Source organism: Gopherus evgoodei, chromosome 6, assembly GCF_007399415.2.
Source record: "Gopherus evgoodei ecotype Sinaloan lineage chromosome 6, rGopEvg1_v1.p, whole genome shotgun sequence".
Classification (NCBI taxonomy): Eukaryota; Metazoa; Chordata; order Testudines; family Testudinidae; genus Gopherus; species Gopherus evgoodei.
Genome location: NC_044327.1, coordinates 46,407,629 through 46,424,956, shown reverse-complemented (window position 1 = coordinate 46,424,956; position 17,328 = coordinate 46,407,629). Strand labels below are relative to the sequence as shown.

The 17,328-nt window shown below is 41.6% G+C and overlaps 1 protein-coding gene across 1 annotated transcript in view; it reads left to right on the top strand.

The window, feature by feature from the left end:
• Positions 1-17,328, top strand: part of GOLM1 (golgi membrane protein 1) — a 55,653-nt gene that overhangs the window by 32,216 nt on the left and 6,109 nt on the right. The window contains exons 6-7 of the mRNA XM_030567337.1: positions 8,000-8,138; positions 16,017-16,194. Coding sequence (XP_030423197.1) covers positions 8,000-8,138; positions 16,017-16,194 — 317 coding nt within the window. The remainder of the gene's footprint in view (positions 1-7,999; positions 8,139-16,016; positions 16,195-17,328) is intronic.

Sequence of the window (17,328 nt, the reverse complement as noted above, 5' to 3'; positions counted from 1 at the left end):
GATCACATCGGTCCCTTCTGACCTTAAAGTCTAAGAGTCTATGAGTGTAGACTAGGTGTCAGGGATATATCACACAGTAGCCAGGCCCAGGTTGAAGACCTGGTAGTGTGGCACCAAGGAATCCATGCTTCCAGGTTGGTGGGGGTCTCATAGACCTAAGGTCAGAAGGGACCATTATGGTCATCTAGTCTGACCTCCTGTACAGTGCAGGCCACAGAATCTCACCTACCCACTCGTGTAACAAACCCCTAACCTATGTCTGAGTTATTGAAGTCTTCAAATCATGGTTTAAAGACCTCAAGGTGCAAAGACTCCTCTAGCAAGTGACCTGTGCCCCATGCTGCAGAAGAAGATGAAAAACCTCCAGGGCCTCTGCCAGTCTTGCCTGGAGGAAAATTCCTTCCCAACCCCAAATATGGCGATTAGTTAAACCCTGAGCATGTGGGCAAGACTCACCAGCCAGCACCCAGGAAAGAATTCTCTGTAGTAATTCAGCTCCCACCCCATCTAACATCCCATCACAGACCACTGGGCATATTTACCTGCTAATAATCAAAGATGAATTAATTGCCAAAATTAGGCTATCCCATCATGCCATTCCCTCCATAAACTTATCAAACTTTGTCTTTTATGTCTTTTGCCCCCACTACTCCCCTTGGAAGGCCGTTCCAGAACTCCTCTAATGGTTAGAAACCTTCGTCTAATTTCAAGTCTAAACTTCCTAGTGTCCAGTTTATATCCATTTGTTCTTGTATCCACATTGGTACTAAACTTGAATAATTCCTCTCCCTCCCTGATATTTATCCGTCTGATATATTTATAAAGAGCAGTCCTATCTCCCCTCAGCTTTCTTTTGGTTAGGCTAAACAAGCCAAGCAATTTGAGTCTCCTTTCATAAGCCAGAGTCAGAACACTTGTGGAGGTGTAGGGCCTCTGAGTGGCTTCTGGGGATCAGGCATGTTTTAAAGGTAGGAGTGAAGGGGTTAGGAAACATGACCTTTTCTGATAGTGCAGTTCCATCTCCCCAACAGGGGTAGCTGTGCGGAATCCCTATGGAGCTTTCCTCCTTCTAAGACTCCTCCCATGGGCTACCTGTGCAGGGGATATTCTGGGTTTATGGTTGCCCAATTATAATCTCAGTCAAGAAAGGCAGAAATTGTTTCCATCACTGCATAAGTTGCATTGTACAGACGTACATAGTTTCTATTCATATGTTTCTTATTTTTATACCTACAGAAAATACTTTTCATGATTTTATGGTGCATTTCACAGGCAGTATAATGTGTCAGACTTAACATTGCTGTTAACTTTTTATATTACCTATTGTGCCTTCTTTTTACTGTTGCCTTAACACTGCACTGTACTTTGTATTTCATTAGTCATAGAAATGTGTACATACGTGTGCTCAGTAGAGGGCAAGTCACACTTTTTGAATGGGTATAGAGAGAAAGGGAGAGAGAACTTGTGACATATACATTCTAAAGGCTTAGGAATGATCATTTTCCATCTTATTTGTGTATTGAGCCTTTTGAAGAAGTAATTACTTTGTTGGCAAACATAAAAAGATCTTCACAGTATTATTTACTCTTGAGGAAATAAATAGTGTCTTCTAATTCATTTTAAGAGCAGTAAAACCAAACATTGCTGTTAGCATAGTGTGGTCTATGGTGTGTGATAATGAAATAACATGAGGTGGTGGTGATTAAAGAGAGGGCAGCTTCACTGTGCCTACATGTCTGCCATTGAGAACTGCTAATCCTCCATGAGTTCAATTTAAGTTTAGTGAGGGGGAGAAAATGAGGAGCGGTAGTATCATTCAGTACCAGAAAATGGGTTAAAATTAGAAATACAGTTAAAAAATTACTCAGAAGCATGACCGGGTAAAAATTGTCTTGTTTAAAAAAGAGAGATTCCAGTACAGACAGCAATGCTACAGCTCTGAATTGTGCAAGTTAAATTAGAAGACATTGAGAAAATCAATTATTACAGTAGTCTCTAACAGTTTTGGTTCTGAATCTTGTGGGAAACATACTACTGTCTTTTAGGAGGGAAACTGTTCATTAAAGCCTTAGCACAATCTAGTCCTTCAGAAGAATTTGTTACATCTAGGAATGAGAGTAGAAGCTCTTCTAGCAGTTCTTATGTTCTTAGCAAACTGAAATTCAGAAATGTGGTTTCATGCCCACAAAATGAAAGAGTCTTTGTCGTCTGCATTGCTGTATATTGGCAGCAGGTTAAAATGCTCTTTATTCAGTATAGTGTCTCATATTTCCTCCTCTTGGAATTAGTCATGATCAGTAATTAAGCTAACCTTTCACCTTGATAGGAATGCAAACACTTTCACATGAGTAAACTCCTGAGGACAAAACATGTATATTCAGTGTGTTTGCGATTCAGTGTGATAGTTCTGTTCCACGTACTGTCCTGTTCCACGTACTGTCTTCTCAAGATGCAGCAGGGTACTTCTGCTACACTCAGAATTACAAGGCATTGAGTAACAATTATTTGGACTATATACCAGTTGAATGTTTTGTCATAAGACAAGTAAGAGCAGGAAAATCTGCAGCAGACCTATTTGTTTCAATTAGTTAATCTGGTGTACTCTAAAATTGTCACAGAAGGAATGTCCTCTGGATTATAAAGGTTTGTTCTTTTTTGTTTGTTTCATTTTTTAATCTAACCCTGAAAAGTTTAAAACAAACAAACCAACCAACCAGACTGGTAGTTCCTCTTTCAAAAAGGACAGCCTCAGCGGCAGAGGGAGCAATAGTAATGTTATGAGTGGGGCCCTACCAAATTCACGGCCATGAAAAATGCATCACAAACCATGAAATCTGGTCTTTTGTGTGCCCCACCAGTAGCAGCACAGAGGTAAGAGTTCCAATACTACAGGGTGGCCTGCAGAGCTGAGCGGCTGGAGACTGGAGGCTGCTGACTGAGGGCCCAGCTCTGCAGGCAGCAGCACAGAAGTAAGGGTGGCAATATCATACCAGGCCATACTTACTTCTGTGCTGCTGCTGATGGAAGCTCTGCCTTCAGCCTGGGCTCCTGGCCAGCAGCTGCTGCTTGCCAGCTGCCCAGCTCTGAAGGCAGTACCGCCACCAGCAGCAGTGCAGAAGTAAGGCTAGCAGTTCCACAACCCCCCCCTTACACTACCCCCCACACACATACTAACACCACCGGCCCCGCAATTCCTCTTTGGGGTCAGGACCCCTACAATTACAACACTGAAATTTCAGATTTATATAGCCAAAATCATGACATTTATGATTTTTTAAATCCTGTAACTATGAAATTGACCAAAATAGACTGTGAATTTTGTAGGGCCCTAGTTATGAGCTTGGTATAGCTTGAGGTTAAAACCTCATTCAAACTGATGTGTGAATGCACCCATCTTTGTAAGAAACATTTAAGCTTTGTTTTACATGTGGCTCCTTAACAGATTCTGTCCAGGGTCGAGGAGGGTTCCACTGGGTATTGTGACAGTGTGTGTGTGTGTGTGTGTGTGTGTGTGTGAGTGTGTGTGAAAGCAAAACATACACAAACCGAGACAAAAGAGAGAGGCAGAAGTAAAAAAGAAAACCAAGAAATAGCCTTGTGAGCATTGTGTGACCCTGGAAAAAGCTAGAGAGAGCTTTTGGTTTTGGCCAGAGAGGCTTGATTGAGACTGTAAACTAACAAACTGCGTCTTTTGTGTTTGATTCCTCCTGTGTTTGAAGAAGCAGGACTTTGTACATTCCTTGTAAATAAACAATATTGCATTAAAAAAAATCAGACTTCCATCAATTTCTACTTCCAACTGGAGTGTCCCTGGCCTGAAATTTGACTAGCTACTCAGATTACCATTGTCCTTTTTTGATCCAACAAACCTTATTCCCAGTGCTATGCCATGGTTGACAGGTGCTCACACACAAATGAGGAGGTCAACTAAACTAAGCCATGATGGCTTGTTATATTAGAAACAGAGGGAGAACTAAGTGGGAGTTATTTGTCAAAAATAAAAACTTTTATAGCAAGACAACTGAGTGCTAAATTTTAAAGATGTTACAAAATACTTAAAAAAATTCTCTAATCAAGAATGTGAGTGTAATGCATGAAGTGGGGACTATGGGCTTTGAAGTAAGTCTGTAGTTTTGTTTTTGTTTAATTCAATTCTGTGACTCTCCTTTCCTGCTTTTGGAATTAGTCATGATTAGGCTTGAATGTGAATTGATTTCTGAGCTTTTTAAATGAGTGCTGATTACAGACACATTTAAGATTATTTATGTGGGGATATTTTCAATGGTACAAAAGGCAAATTAGGCACTTAATTTTCCTTTTATGTCATTGAAAATCTTCCATTATACATTAATTGGGGAGGTTTGCAAAATGGAATCCTTTCCACTGACTTCAATGGACTTTGGATCAGACCAAGGTGCTCAGCATTAGTCAGCAGTGAGGTATATGGGCTTACTAGTATTACAGTTAAAAGAAGAGTATGTTCCTGAGTAACTGACTAATCAAGAGATCCTCAGTTTCATATTACATGTGCAGTCCTGCCTTTTCTTTTAGAATTCACGTAGACCAACAAGAGTTACAGAAGGATTCTAGGATTAACCTGAAAACTCTCCTGGAGTTGGACTGTGTTTTGATTTTAACAAACTTGGGTTGCAGGCAAAAGCTGAGCAAGTTGTGGAGTGTTAGGGTAGTCTATTGTTAAGGTAGCCTATAGGGTAATCTAGTTTACTGTGTCCAGTGTCCAGCATAAAACATGTATAAAAGTTGTCTTCATATACCTTAAAAAAAATCTGTTTTTAACTGTACAGGGAAACTGAGTGTTTCTGAATGTTCCCCTCTCCACCCACATGCTACTAAAAACAATAAAACACCCAAACTTGTTTGTTCTCTTGAATTCTTATCTGAATGTTCAGTTGCATATTCTTCTAACTAATCTGTTCTTAAAATGAAGAATTCAATAATTTGTTCAGTCTCTGCACCTCTAATAAGTGAAAAATCATTACAACCTGGTGGCTCTCTGGTGGCCTATATGAAATGAGTTGGTGGTCTGAGTCTAGTTCCTAGTGGCCAGTGCAGCTCTCTGTACAGCAAACATGCTTCTGTAATTGGCACATTTTATTTAGTATTGGCAGAGAGGTCAATCATTGACCAGGTCAGGGGAACTGAATTTACAAGGGGTAGATTTTCCAGGTGCGGATGGGGCACATTGATCGCCCCCACCACCGTGGAGAAGCTTGCCTTGCTGCTATGTGCACATTACCTGTCATGTGCATGAACAGAGGATTTTCATATCCAAAGTTGTTGATCTGCAACCTTTCGCAAAAAACAAAATTCTTCTACAGCAACAGCAATCAAAAACTATGTGGTTACATGAGTTGGTTTTATTAGCACATGCAGTATGTATGCACACACAAAATGGAGAGCGAAGCCAGTCGTCGTAGGCCATAGTTAGCACCCTCCCAGAAAATTCTCAAAATCTCCCACATTACGTGGAGACAGTTCTGGATCTCCTCATCTCCCCCAGGAGTTAAGAAACTAATATTAATATAACTCATGCCTATGCTCAGTTTTTCTACAGTCCGTGGTGTTCGCTCTTACAAATTTTAAGTGTTTTCTTTAGTTTGATGATTTTTACATTTAGAAGTTAGTCAGCCAAATCATGCTTTTGAAAAGCCAAAACTCTCCTGGTGCAGCACAAACAAAATATTAGCAAAGGTCACTAACTTGACATTCAACAGCACATCTATCTACCTATTCCTTTCCTTTCTAGATGTGAAGTAAGTGCCTTTTTGACTCTTGCATTAAACACAAATGACCTGCTCACTTGGGTTATGTCTTCACTGCAGTTTATTTGAGATAGCCAAGCCTATCTGTGTCTCTCCACACTGCAGCGCCATACTTGAGTCATACCTGTGTTGCCATGTCTACATAGGTGTTGCAGCAACCTGGGTGAGGCACTAGAACTTTTGGGGACCTATCCCATGGTTCTCAATTGTGCACTAAACTGAGCTGCATTAGCAATTGTTTTGCGGTTTATTGTGGGCAAATTTGTCTATCCTTCTTGGGCCCATTTGTGTGGAAGTGTTCTGAGCCCACCAACACAACAAATTAAAGCACTTTCCTAGCTCTGGTAAATTAACTTAGTTTCTCCCCCATGCCTGCTTCATGAATGTATCAGCTACCTCCTAATGTTCCATTAATTCAGGGGAACATCATCAGTCCAACTGTTTCTATGCAGAATCAATACCTTAAGGCTTACAACTAGTACTTGAAATGTGTAATTTTCCCCATCCATCTTGAGAAGTCACATGCCAGCTGAGCTATTTGCAACATGGCTTTCTTTTTTTTAAAAGTGTTCACCTGCGTTTTCTTGGCACTTGCTGCAATGGCATTTCAGTAAAGAACTTAAGAAAGGGAGTATATTTTCAGAAATGAGGCACATTTTGAAAGAACATTGTTTTTTCTAATGGTAATTTATATCTAATACAAAATGCTTCTGAATGGGCACTGTTGTATTACCGTAATTTAAACAAAATAAGCAAAAAGTGTTAATAATATAACCCTGCTGCTGTCTAACATTAAATGGTGTTGAAAAAGGTCTGGTACATCAGGCTGCTTAGCACCATGGCAAACACAACATTAACTTTTTTTTTAAATCTTTTATTAAAGATACAGAAAAGAAGGAAAAACAATTACAGCATTTGAAATGTAAAATATTAAGTGAGGTCTTCATTTTAGCATTGTTTATTTGATGATGAAAGATTTTAGAAGGAAACCCCTTCTGCTGTTTGACAGTGTCTTAGATGGTATTAAAGACGGTAATAACTGGCCTTTTGGGGAAAAGAGAAGTTAGTTGAGATGGGCTGGAGACATCGTTGCTGCTGCTGCTGTTGACATCCATCTTAGAAGGAAAAGCCCTCTTGTTTGACTGTCTCTTAGATGGTGTCAAAGATGGTATAGCTGTCATCTCAGGTGGTGTTTGGGATTCAGCTGGAGCGGGTAGGGGTGGTGATGTCAGCTGGGACCCTCTGTTTCTCTGGCCCAGTCTGGTCAGGAGATCTCTCCAGATCAGGATGATGAAGTCCTGGAGTCCCAGGAAACAGTGTGGGTGGCAGTTATGGTGATGGTAGCTAAGCTTGCTCCAGTAGCCACTATCTGGTCTTTCATTCTGTTGTTCTTCTTCTTTCCAACTTTCCCCACAAAATTTCTTTCTTTTAAAGACCCAAAAAGGAAGCGATATTTGGCATAGCCTATCCCTTTATTATTTTGTTCACTGATCAGGCCTAATGTCTGACATACTGATTTTATCTCATTAACTTCCGGCTCTTCATCTCCGTAACTTCAACACAGTCCTTGAGTCATATCAACTTGTCCTTTTCATTTAGACTAATGTAGTCTATCTATCTCCCTTCCATACCTTTTCCCATCAACATTTGTTGTTATAGGTTATGTAACATCTTATGAACTTTTACATATATTTTACAGCTGAGCTCACAATTTGGGTAATTTTATAGGCCCAATTGTCACAACAGCACCCAAGATCTCCCTGGTTCCTTGTTATTATCTCCTCTCCCACCAAAAGATAATGTACTTGGTCAAATTGCAATTTCTGGTCTTTGCTCCTGAGACACATAAGAGGCTCCTAATTGACTTAAGGTAAATAAAAAAAATAAGCATGGTTGTTTAAACCAAAACATACCTTTTTGCACTGATTTAACTAAACCAGCGCAGTGACACATTTAGTTAAACCAGTACAACTTTCCCATGTCCCCTCAGATGATTCTAGCCTCACCTCCTATTTCTCTGTTGTTGTTGTTCTTGTTTTTTTCAAACTAGGCAAATGTAGGACTAGGAAATCAGCAAAATAGAAAAAGGAAAGAGATTCACCTTTTGTGAGGGGTGTGTGTGTGTATGTATGTATGTTTGTTTTAAGAAAGGTTTGTCTGTTAGAGATGTTCGGATAACAGTACCTCTCTATAAGCTACTTGTTCTTTCTCTCAAGGTCCCAGTGCATCAATCAGATGAAAGAGTTAAAAGAACAGTGTGAAGAAAGGATAGATGAGATCACAAAAAAAGGCAGTGAGGCCCCACAGGCCAAGGAAATCAAAGAATTATTGAAAAATTCAAACAAAACCTACCAGGTAAGCCTGTGTTTTGTTTTGTTGTTTTTTTTGGCAGAAAGTCAGTTGTACCATTATTTAAGATGTCAATGGAGCTGTACTATGTTGCTTTCTCCCATAGGGTGCTACTCTTTGGTCATTTAATACAGGTGTAGGCAACCTATGGCACGTGAGCTGATTTTTCAGTGGCACTCACACTGCCCAGGTCCTGGCCACCGGTCTAGGGGGCTTTGCATTTTAATTTAATTTTAAATTATGCTTCTTAAAACACTTTAAAAACCTTATTTACTTTGCATACAACAATAGTTTAATTATAGACTTATAGAAAGAGTCCTTCTAAAAACATTAAAATGTATGAGTGGCACGTGAAACCTTAAATTTCAGTGACTAAACGAAGACTTGGCACACCACTTCTGAAAGGTTGCTGACCGCTGCTTTAATATATAAAATAGCAACAGATTCTCATGATTTTTTCTATTATAATGTACTAGATGAAGCTTGGGAGATTAGTGTTTCTGATAATAAATGAAGTAGTTGCAGCTTGACCTCTATTGTCAGAGTGAGGTTTATCTAGGGTTGCCAGGTGTCTGGTTTTTGACAGGAAACCCCAGTTGAAAGGGGACCTGTGCAGTGTCCGATCAGCGCTGCTGGCTGGACCACCAAAAGTCCAGTTACCACAGTAACCCTGATCAGCCTCTGCCACCAGGAGGGTGAGAAGAGCAGCTGCTGCTGGAGGAGGCAGGATCCTGACAGTGCATGGCGTTTCATATATTAAAATTAAAACACAGTTTAAAAAACAAGCTTTAAAGTAATATGTTATAAAGCAAATTTGCCATTAATTGTACCTTAAGGGATTTTTGTGTTGCAGTTTCATTTTATAAAGTAACCCGAGGAATGAAAAATGGTTTGTGTTGAGCCTGAAAAGTCATCTATTTAGTTATCTAGAAAGTTGAATGTCAACTATGCACCACAAATAAACATATTCAAGTTTAGCCTTTTTTAGTTTGGCAATTATTCATTGTTAAAAATTGTTCTCATATTTCGTGCAAACCTATTTAATCCTATGAATTACTTCTGTACTATTCAGTAAATGAATGGTTTGAGTATTTCCTCTTTGTGTTGTGCTTGGTCACCCAAATCAAAGCCCTGACTTTGACTGAAATTGAAAAGCCTTAACAAACAGTTTCATAGTTATTTAAGAATTCCTGCCCCCCCCCCCCAACATTCTTGAAAACTAATTGCTGTATAAATGTTTGTATAATACACAAAGGTGTAAATATCATCCAAGTGAATTTGTGTGTTTTATTCAGACATTGGTTGTAAATAGTTTATTTCAGTATTTGTTCATCTCTAGCTTTACTGAAGCTCAGATAGGAAACTTTTTTTGTGCACAGTGCATGTGATTTTCTACACTATCGGGTTCCTATTTGTTGGCATTGACAATTTTACGTACCGTGCATATAAAATATTTTATATGCTCCCTGGCTTCTGTGAGCTTGTGTAGAATTGTTTTTTCTCCTGCATACATTGTAAACAAGTACAGAGCAGCAATAACTTTATTACAACCTAGTTTTCAAGTTGCAAGAAGTTGATCTAGTACAGCAGAACTTTAAGTGCTGCTCAGTTTTATGCTTGTAAAAGCAAACTAGCTTAGCATTTAGCCAGTAAAATGCTCATAGGTGTAAGGTTTGTTGCCTCTAAAATTTCAATGGCTGAATTTCTACAGTGGCAGATCTTTAAGCTGATATTCTTTTATAGCCATTAAACTTTAAGCAGTTCACTGGAGTAAGGGTTTCCTGGTATGTGCTCTAGTCTACTTGTAAATTCATCAGTGATGGCACTTGCTTTGCTTTTCTTAGCTGGGGGAGATGATGACAGTTTAACAGCTCTCACTGTTAACAAGTTTTCCTGATAATCTATTTAGCCTAGTTCCATTGCATTATAGTGAAGCCTGTTAAACTGAAGCTTGGTTCTAATAATCCTGGGATACCTATATCCTGGGGTTTCTTGGTGCATGCCCCAGGAGCGCCAGCTAATGGTCATTCCTTTTGTTGCACTCCTGAATTGGTGGACCAGAGTTGCTTCTTTATAGCAAGGCAGCCTGCTTCCTCCTTTCATCTGAAACCATTTTGTCTGAAATCTCAGAATGCCCCCAAAGATTCAAATAAACTGGACTATTTCATATTCTGTATACCACATTTGGAGTTCAGCTGACATTTCTTTGTGACTGATTCACCTTGTCATTGATGCTGATGTCTGCTTTGTGGTTACTTGTGCTCACAGTCTCTGTATCAATGAACACTCATGCTATAGCAAGCTGTGATAGCCAAAGTGGTCTCTGGCTTTGTAAAACATTGGCTATACTAAACCAACACTTGTTAGTTGCCATCTGCCTTTGTGAACAGTCCTGGTGGTGGTCACTCTTAGGGTATTATTTTGGCTTTCATCTGTCAACAGGTGTGATAAAGAAGCAGATGGTGCCAATGAAGTGGAGGCAAGGCAGGCTCCAGGCACCAGCATTACAAGCTGGTGCTTGGGGCAACAATCTGCAAGGGGCAGCAGTCTCTGTTGTTTTGCCCCCAAGCAGCAGTGCCAAATTGCCGCCACGGACAGCGCGGGCAGTCCATGTGCCGTTAGGGCGGCAGGCGCATTTCCGCGTTGGCAGCAATTCGGCGGCAGCTTCTATGTTTAGCTGTCCACGGCAGCTTCAGCCAAACATAAAAGCTACCACCAAATTGCTGCCACCACGGGAATGTGCCTGCCACCCTAAGGGCACATGGACTGCCTCCACCGCCCATGGCAGCAATTCGGCGTGCTGCTTAGGTTGGCGAAAACTGTAGAGCTGGCCCTGGGTGGAAGGAGGATTACAATACTTTTTTTTGGAGGAGATGATTTAGGGGTTTACAAGATATCCATCTACACCCATGTTTGCCACTCACCCACTCTCTGGCATAAGGCTTAGATAACTTTGTGATCAGGCATTACAACAAGTAAACAACAAAAATATGTGCATTGAGTGCAGAGGAGGAGGGCAGGAATCCTAACTGGTAACATCTGAACAGTCCAAACTGAACTAATTCATGTATCTGAATTAGGCTGCCATAAATTAGTGTTCCCAAAACTTATTGAAAGCTGAGCCCTCCTTGAGAAAAACAACAGTAGTAGCTTCTCCATCCCAGCAGGGCAGCCTGGGGGAAAGTTGCACTGCCTCTGTTCTGTATCCAAAACTATTTCTTGGTGCTCCAGAGACATGTCCTTCATGCTCAGAAATGTTGCTTCTGTGAACAGTAGCCTCTGATGCACTATGTATAGCAACTACTGAATCTCATAGACTCATAGACTCTAGGACTGGAAGGGACCTCGAGAGGTCATCGAGTCCAGTCCCCTGCCCTCATGGCAGGACCAAATACTGTCTAGACCATCCCTAATAGACATTTATCTAACCTACTCTTAAATATCTCCAGAGATGGAGATTCCACAACTTCCCTAGGCAATCTATTCCAGTGTTTAACTACCCTGACAGTTAGGAACTTTTTCCTAATGTCCAACCTAAATCTCCCTTGCTGCAGTTTAAGCCCATTGCTTCTTGTTCTATCATTGGAGGCTACGGTGAACAAGTTTTCTCCCTCCTCCTGATGACACCCTTTTAGATACCTGAAAACTGCTATCATGTCCCCTCTCAGTCTTCTCTTTTCCAAACTAAACAAACCCAATTGTTTCAGCCTTCCTTCATAGGTCATGTTCTCAAGACCTTTAATCATTCTTGTTGCTCTTCTCTGGACTCTCTCCAGTTTCTCCACATCTTTCTTGAAATGCGGTGCCCAGAACTGGACACAATACTCCAGTTGAGGCCTAACCAGTGCAGAGTAAAGCGGAAGAATGACTTCTCGTGTCTTGTTTACAACACACCTGTTAATGCATCCCAGAATCACATTTGCTTTTTTTGCAACAGTATCACACTGTTGACTCATATTAAGCTTGTGGTCCACTATGACCCCTAGATCTCTTTCTGCCATACTCCTTCCTAGACAGTCTCTTCCCATTCTGTATGTGTGAAACTGATTGTTCCTTCCTAAGTGGAGCACTTTGCATTTATCTTTATTGAACTTCATCCTGTTTACCTCAGACCATTTCTCCAATTTGTCCAGATCATTTTAAATTTTGACCCTGTCCTCCAAAGCAGTTGCAATCCCTCCCAGTTTGATATCGTCCGCAAACTTAATAAGCGTACTTTCTATGCCAACATCTAAATCGTTGATGAAGATATTGAACAGAGCCGGTCCCAAAACAGATCCCTGCGGAACCCCATTTGTTATACCTTTCCAGCAGGATTGGGAGCCATTAATAACTACTCTCTGAGTACGGTTATCCAGCCAGTTATGCACCCACCTTATAGTAGCCCCATCTAAATTGTACTTTCCTAGTTTATCTATAAGAATATCATGCGAGACTGTATCAAATGCCTTACTAAAATCTAGGTATATCGCATCCACCGCTTCTCCCTTATCCACAAGGCTCGTTATCCTATCAAAGAATTCTATCAGATTAGTTTGACACGATTTGTTCTTTACAAATCCATGCTGGCTATTCCCTATCACCTTACCACCTTCCAAGTGTTTGCAGATGATTTCTTTAATTACTTGCTCCATTATCTTCCCTGGCACAGAAGTTAAACTAACTGGTCTGTAGTTTCCTGGGTTGTTTTTATTTCCCTTTTTATAGAGGGCACTATATTTGCCCTTTTCCAGTCTTCTGGAATCTCCCTCGTCTCCCATGATTTCCTAAAGATAATAGCTAGAGGCTCAGATACCTCCTCTATTAACTCCTTGAGTATTCTAGGATGCATTTCATCAGGCCCTGGTGACTTGCAGGCATCTTACTTTTCTAAGTGATTTTTTACTTGCTCTTTTTTTATTTTATCTTCTAAACCTACCCTCTTCCCGTAAGCATTCACTATATTAGACATTCCTTCAGACTTCTCAGTGAAGACCGAAACAAAGAAGTCATTAAGCATCTCTGCCATTTCCAAGTCTCCCGTTACTGTTTCCCCCTCCTCACTGAGCAGTGGGCCTACCCTGTCCTTGGTCTTCCTCTTGCTTCTAATGTATTGATAAAAAGTCGTCTTGTTTCCCTTTATTCCCATAGCTAGTTTGAGCTCATTTTGTGCCTTTGCCTTTCTAATCTTGCCTCTGCATTCCTGTGTTATTTGCCTATATTCATCCTTTGTAATCTGACCTAGTTTCCATTTTTTATATGACGCCTTTTTATTTTGTAGGTCACGCAAGATCTCGTGGTTAAGCCAAGGTGGTCTTTTGCCACATTTTCTATCTTTCCTAACCATCAGAATAGCTTGCTTTGGGGCCCTTAATAGTGTCCCTTTGAAAAACTGCCAACTCTCCTCAGTTGTTTTTCCCCTCAGTCTTGATTCCCATGGGACCTTACCTATCAGCTCTCTTAGCTTACCAAAATCTGCCTTCCTGAAATCCATTGTCTCTATTTTGCTGTACTCCCTTCTACTCTTCCTTAGAATTGCAAACTCTATGATTTCATGATCACTTTCACCCAACCTTCCTTCTACTTTCAAATTCTCAACGAATTCCTCCCTATTTGTTAAAATCAAGTCTAGAATAGCTTCCCTCCTAGTGGCTTTTTCAACTTTCTGAAATAAAAAGTTGTCTGCAGTGCAGTCCAGGAACTTATTGGATAGTCTGTGCCCCGCGGTGTTATTTTCCCAACATATATCTGGATAGTTGAAGTCCCCCATCACCACCAAATCTTGGGCTTTGGATGATTTTGTTAGTTGTTTGAAAAAAGCCTCATCCACCTCTTCCACCTGATTAAGTGACCTGTAGTAGACTCCCAGCATGACATCACCCGTGTTTTTTACCCCTTTTAGCCTAACCCAGAGACTCTCAACACTTCCATCTCCTATGTCCATCTCCACCTCAGTCCAAGTGTGTATATTTTTAATATATAAGGCAACAGCTCCTCCCTTTTTCCCCCGTCTATCCTTCCTGAGCAAACTGTACCCATCCACACCAACATTCCAGTCGTGTGTATTATCCCACCAAGTTTCAGTAATGCCAACAATGTCATAGGTGTATTTATTTATTAGCACTTCCAGTTCTTCCTGCTTATTGCCCATACTTCTTGCATTTGTATATAGGCATCTAAGATACTAGTTTGATCTTGCCTCCCAGCTTTGCCCTGACCCTCCTTTCTCTCTGCCATTATAGCCCATGCTCTCTCCTGTTTCCGACCCATCTCCCAGGTCTTGTTCTCCACTTACCTGTGGGGTTTGCTCACCTGTCCCCGTCGAACCTAGTTTAAAGCCCTCCTTACTAAGTTAGCCAGTCTGTGTGCAAATAAGGCCTTTCCCCTCCTCGAAAGGTGAACGCCATCTCCGTCTAGCAGTCCTTCCTCGAATAGCATCCTGTGGTTGAGGAAGCCAAAGCCCTCCTGGCGACACCATCTTCGCAGCCAGGCATTCACCTCCATGATGCATCTGTCTCTGCCTGGGCCCCTACCTTCGACAGGAAGAATCGAGGAGAATACCACCTGCGCTCCAAAGTCCTTCACCCGTACTCCCAGAGCCCTGTAGTCACTCTTGATCTGCTCAGTATCACACCTCATAGTATCATTTGTGCCCACATGGATGAGTAGCATGGGGTAGTAGTCAGAAGGCCGGATAATCCTCGACAATGCCTCTGTAACATCTCAGATACGGGCCCCTGGCAGGCAGCATACCTCCCGGGATGAACGGTCAGGGCGACAGATGGGTGTCTCCGTCCCCCTCAGCAGAGAGTCTCCAACCACCACTACCCTATGTTTCTTATTATCAGTGGTGGCAGCAGACCTCCCAGCCTTAGGAGTATGAGGCTTCCCCTCCTTAACTGTTGGGGATGATTCCTTTTCTCCTGTATCAAGAAGAGCATAACGGTTATCTATTACCACAGCAGGAGGGTTCACAGCAGGGGTGGAGCACTGCCTGCTGCCAGAAGTAACCAGCTGCCAGTGTCCACCCTGAGCCATCTCCTCCTCCACTGGTGTGTCAGTAGTCCTGTGAACTGGGACAGCTATGTCAGCTGTCTCCACATGGATACTGTCCAGGAATTGCTCATGGATATGGATGTTCCTCAGCCTAGCCACCTCCTCCTGTAGCTCTGCCACCTGCTGCCTGAGAGATTCCACCAGTAGGCACCTTTCACATTGGGTGCCACCCCCAGCCTGGATATCAGTAAGTGGAAATTGCAAGTTACAGTCTTTGCAAACCCACACCAGAATCTGGGTAAAAGCATCCATGCTTTGGTGCTCTGTCTGGCTACAGGCGCAGGTGGAAGAGACAGAAGCAGTGCTGCCACAGGTGTTGCGGGTCCTCCTAACCATCGTAAGCCTCCCTCTGTCAAACTCTCTCAACTTCCCGTCTGCAGCTCCCTGTCCACTCTGCTCTGCTTTAAACAGAAAGGTTTTGGATGTGGCTTGGTTTATAGGTTCAGGGGACCAATGGGTCACAGATGAGACTGACAAGGGACCCCCACTCCCTTCCTACTCCCCTTCCAAACTCCCTTGCGAAACTCCCTGTTAGCAGCTCCTGTTCGCTAAGCTCCCTGGTCGCTTGTGCGCAGCTTTATAATCTGATGGTATTGGGTGGAGTAGTACAGGAAGAGGCATTATATCAAACTGTTCTGTTGGTGTAGTGTGTGTGGAAACTGTGCTGCTTGTTTGTTGGGGTTGTGTTTTACTTCTGACTCCAATGAAGATTTCAGTTCAAGTCTATTTCTTCAATTGGTTTTGGAGCATTTAGATTTTTCTAGTCAGGGTTAAAAATGAAATATAAATCAGAGCATAGGAATAAGCATTTGACTAGACAAATCACATATGTCTCTATATGCTTTTAAGGGTAATAATATTCAGCTGCCAACTTTTAATCGAGAGCTCCAGCTGCATGACCTGGTAGAGCAGAAAGGAGATGAGGAGCAAGAGAAGAACAAAATTCCTGAAAATGTAGCTCTAGAAGCATCAAAGCCAACACCCAATGTAAAAAAGGTACCAGAGATTGAGTCTCATGGAGACAAAGGTAAGATTGGCTATTTACATAACTAACACTTTAATAGCAACTGAGATGAGAAATGGCTTCTAATTAATTGAATTTTAATTTAATTAAATGTAAAACAAAATTGCATATAACTTCATTCAGCAGATTCACATTGATCATTGTATTCTTTCGTGCTTATGGAAAGTTATAGTTAATAGCTAATGCCTGTCAAAATATTTTTTTCAATTAAAATACTTCCATTGCCTGAAGAATATGTTAAAGTAGTAGTGGCTAGATCCACAACAAGGACTTGGGCTCAGCACTGAAACACCTAACTTTAGGCACCCAGGCTCCTAAACGATGTATGGGAAGAGTTAGATGCCCAAGAATGGGATACACAAAAGCCAGCAAGCTAAGTGGCTAAGATAGGCAATAGGAAATACTGAGGAGAGGTGCAGGCGCCCAACTCTGGACCAGATAGAGGCACCACTCTCCACTTGGGATTCACAGTTGTGAACCCTCTCCTGGAGTTAGGACTGACCGGACTTAGGAGCCTTTCTTGGAAAAAACAGTGGTGGTGGGTCAGAGAAAGAATGAGTGACTCTGTAGCCTAGTGATTGGTGCACTCTTCTGGGAGGCCCAGGTTCCTGTCCCTGCTCTATTGTATACTCGCTTCAGTAGGAAAAAGATTGAGACCTGGTTAGGGCACTCACTTGGGAAGGGGGAAATCTGTGTTTAAGTCCATGCTTCACATTGGGCAGAGTGGGATTTGAACCTGTGTCTCCCACAGGCTAGGTGGCAGCTGAGTTTCTGAGGATCTAAATTTTGGATTTAGACATCTCAAGTGGCAATGAGGTGCCTAATCTTTGTGAATCTAGCCCTAGGTGTACACTTCAAGTAACAGGACAATGTTATATTTAGCAGGCCTAAATAAGTATCTCTAATTTGCTATGGAAAAGGTGCTGTCTTTTCTGAAGACCTTCTGAAACAAGGACTTGACATTCATAGCCTAAAACATTAGTTTGTGTTTAGTAGGTGTGACTCTCCTGCAACCGCTGGAAGTTATCTTTTAATCAAACACAAGTTATTGGGCTGAACACAGAAGTAACTGGGTGAAATTTAAGGGCCTGTGGTATAAAGGAGTTTAAACTAGATGATCTAATGGTCCCTACTGGC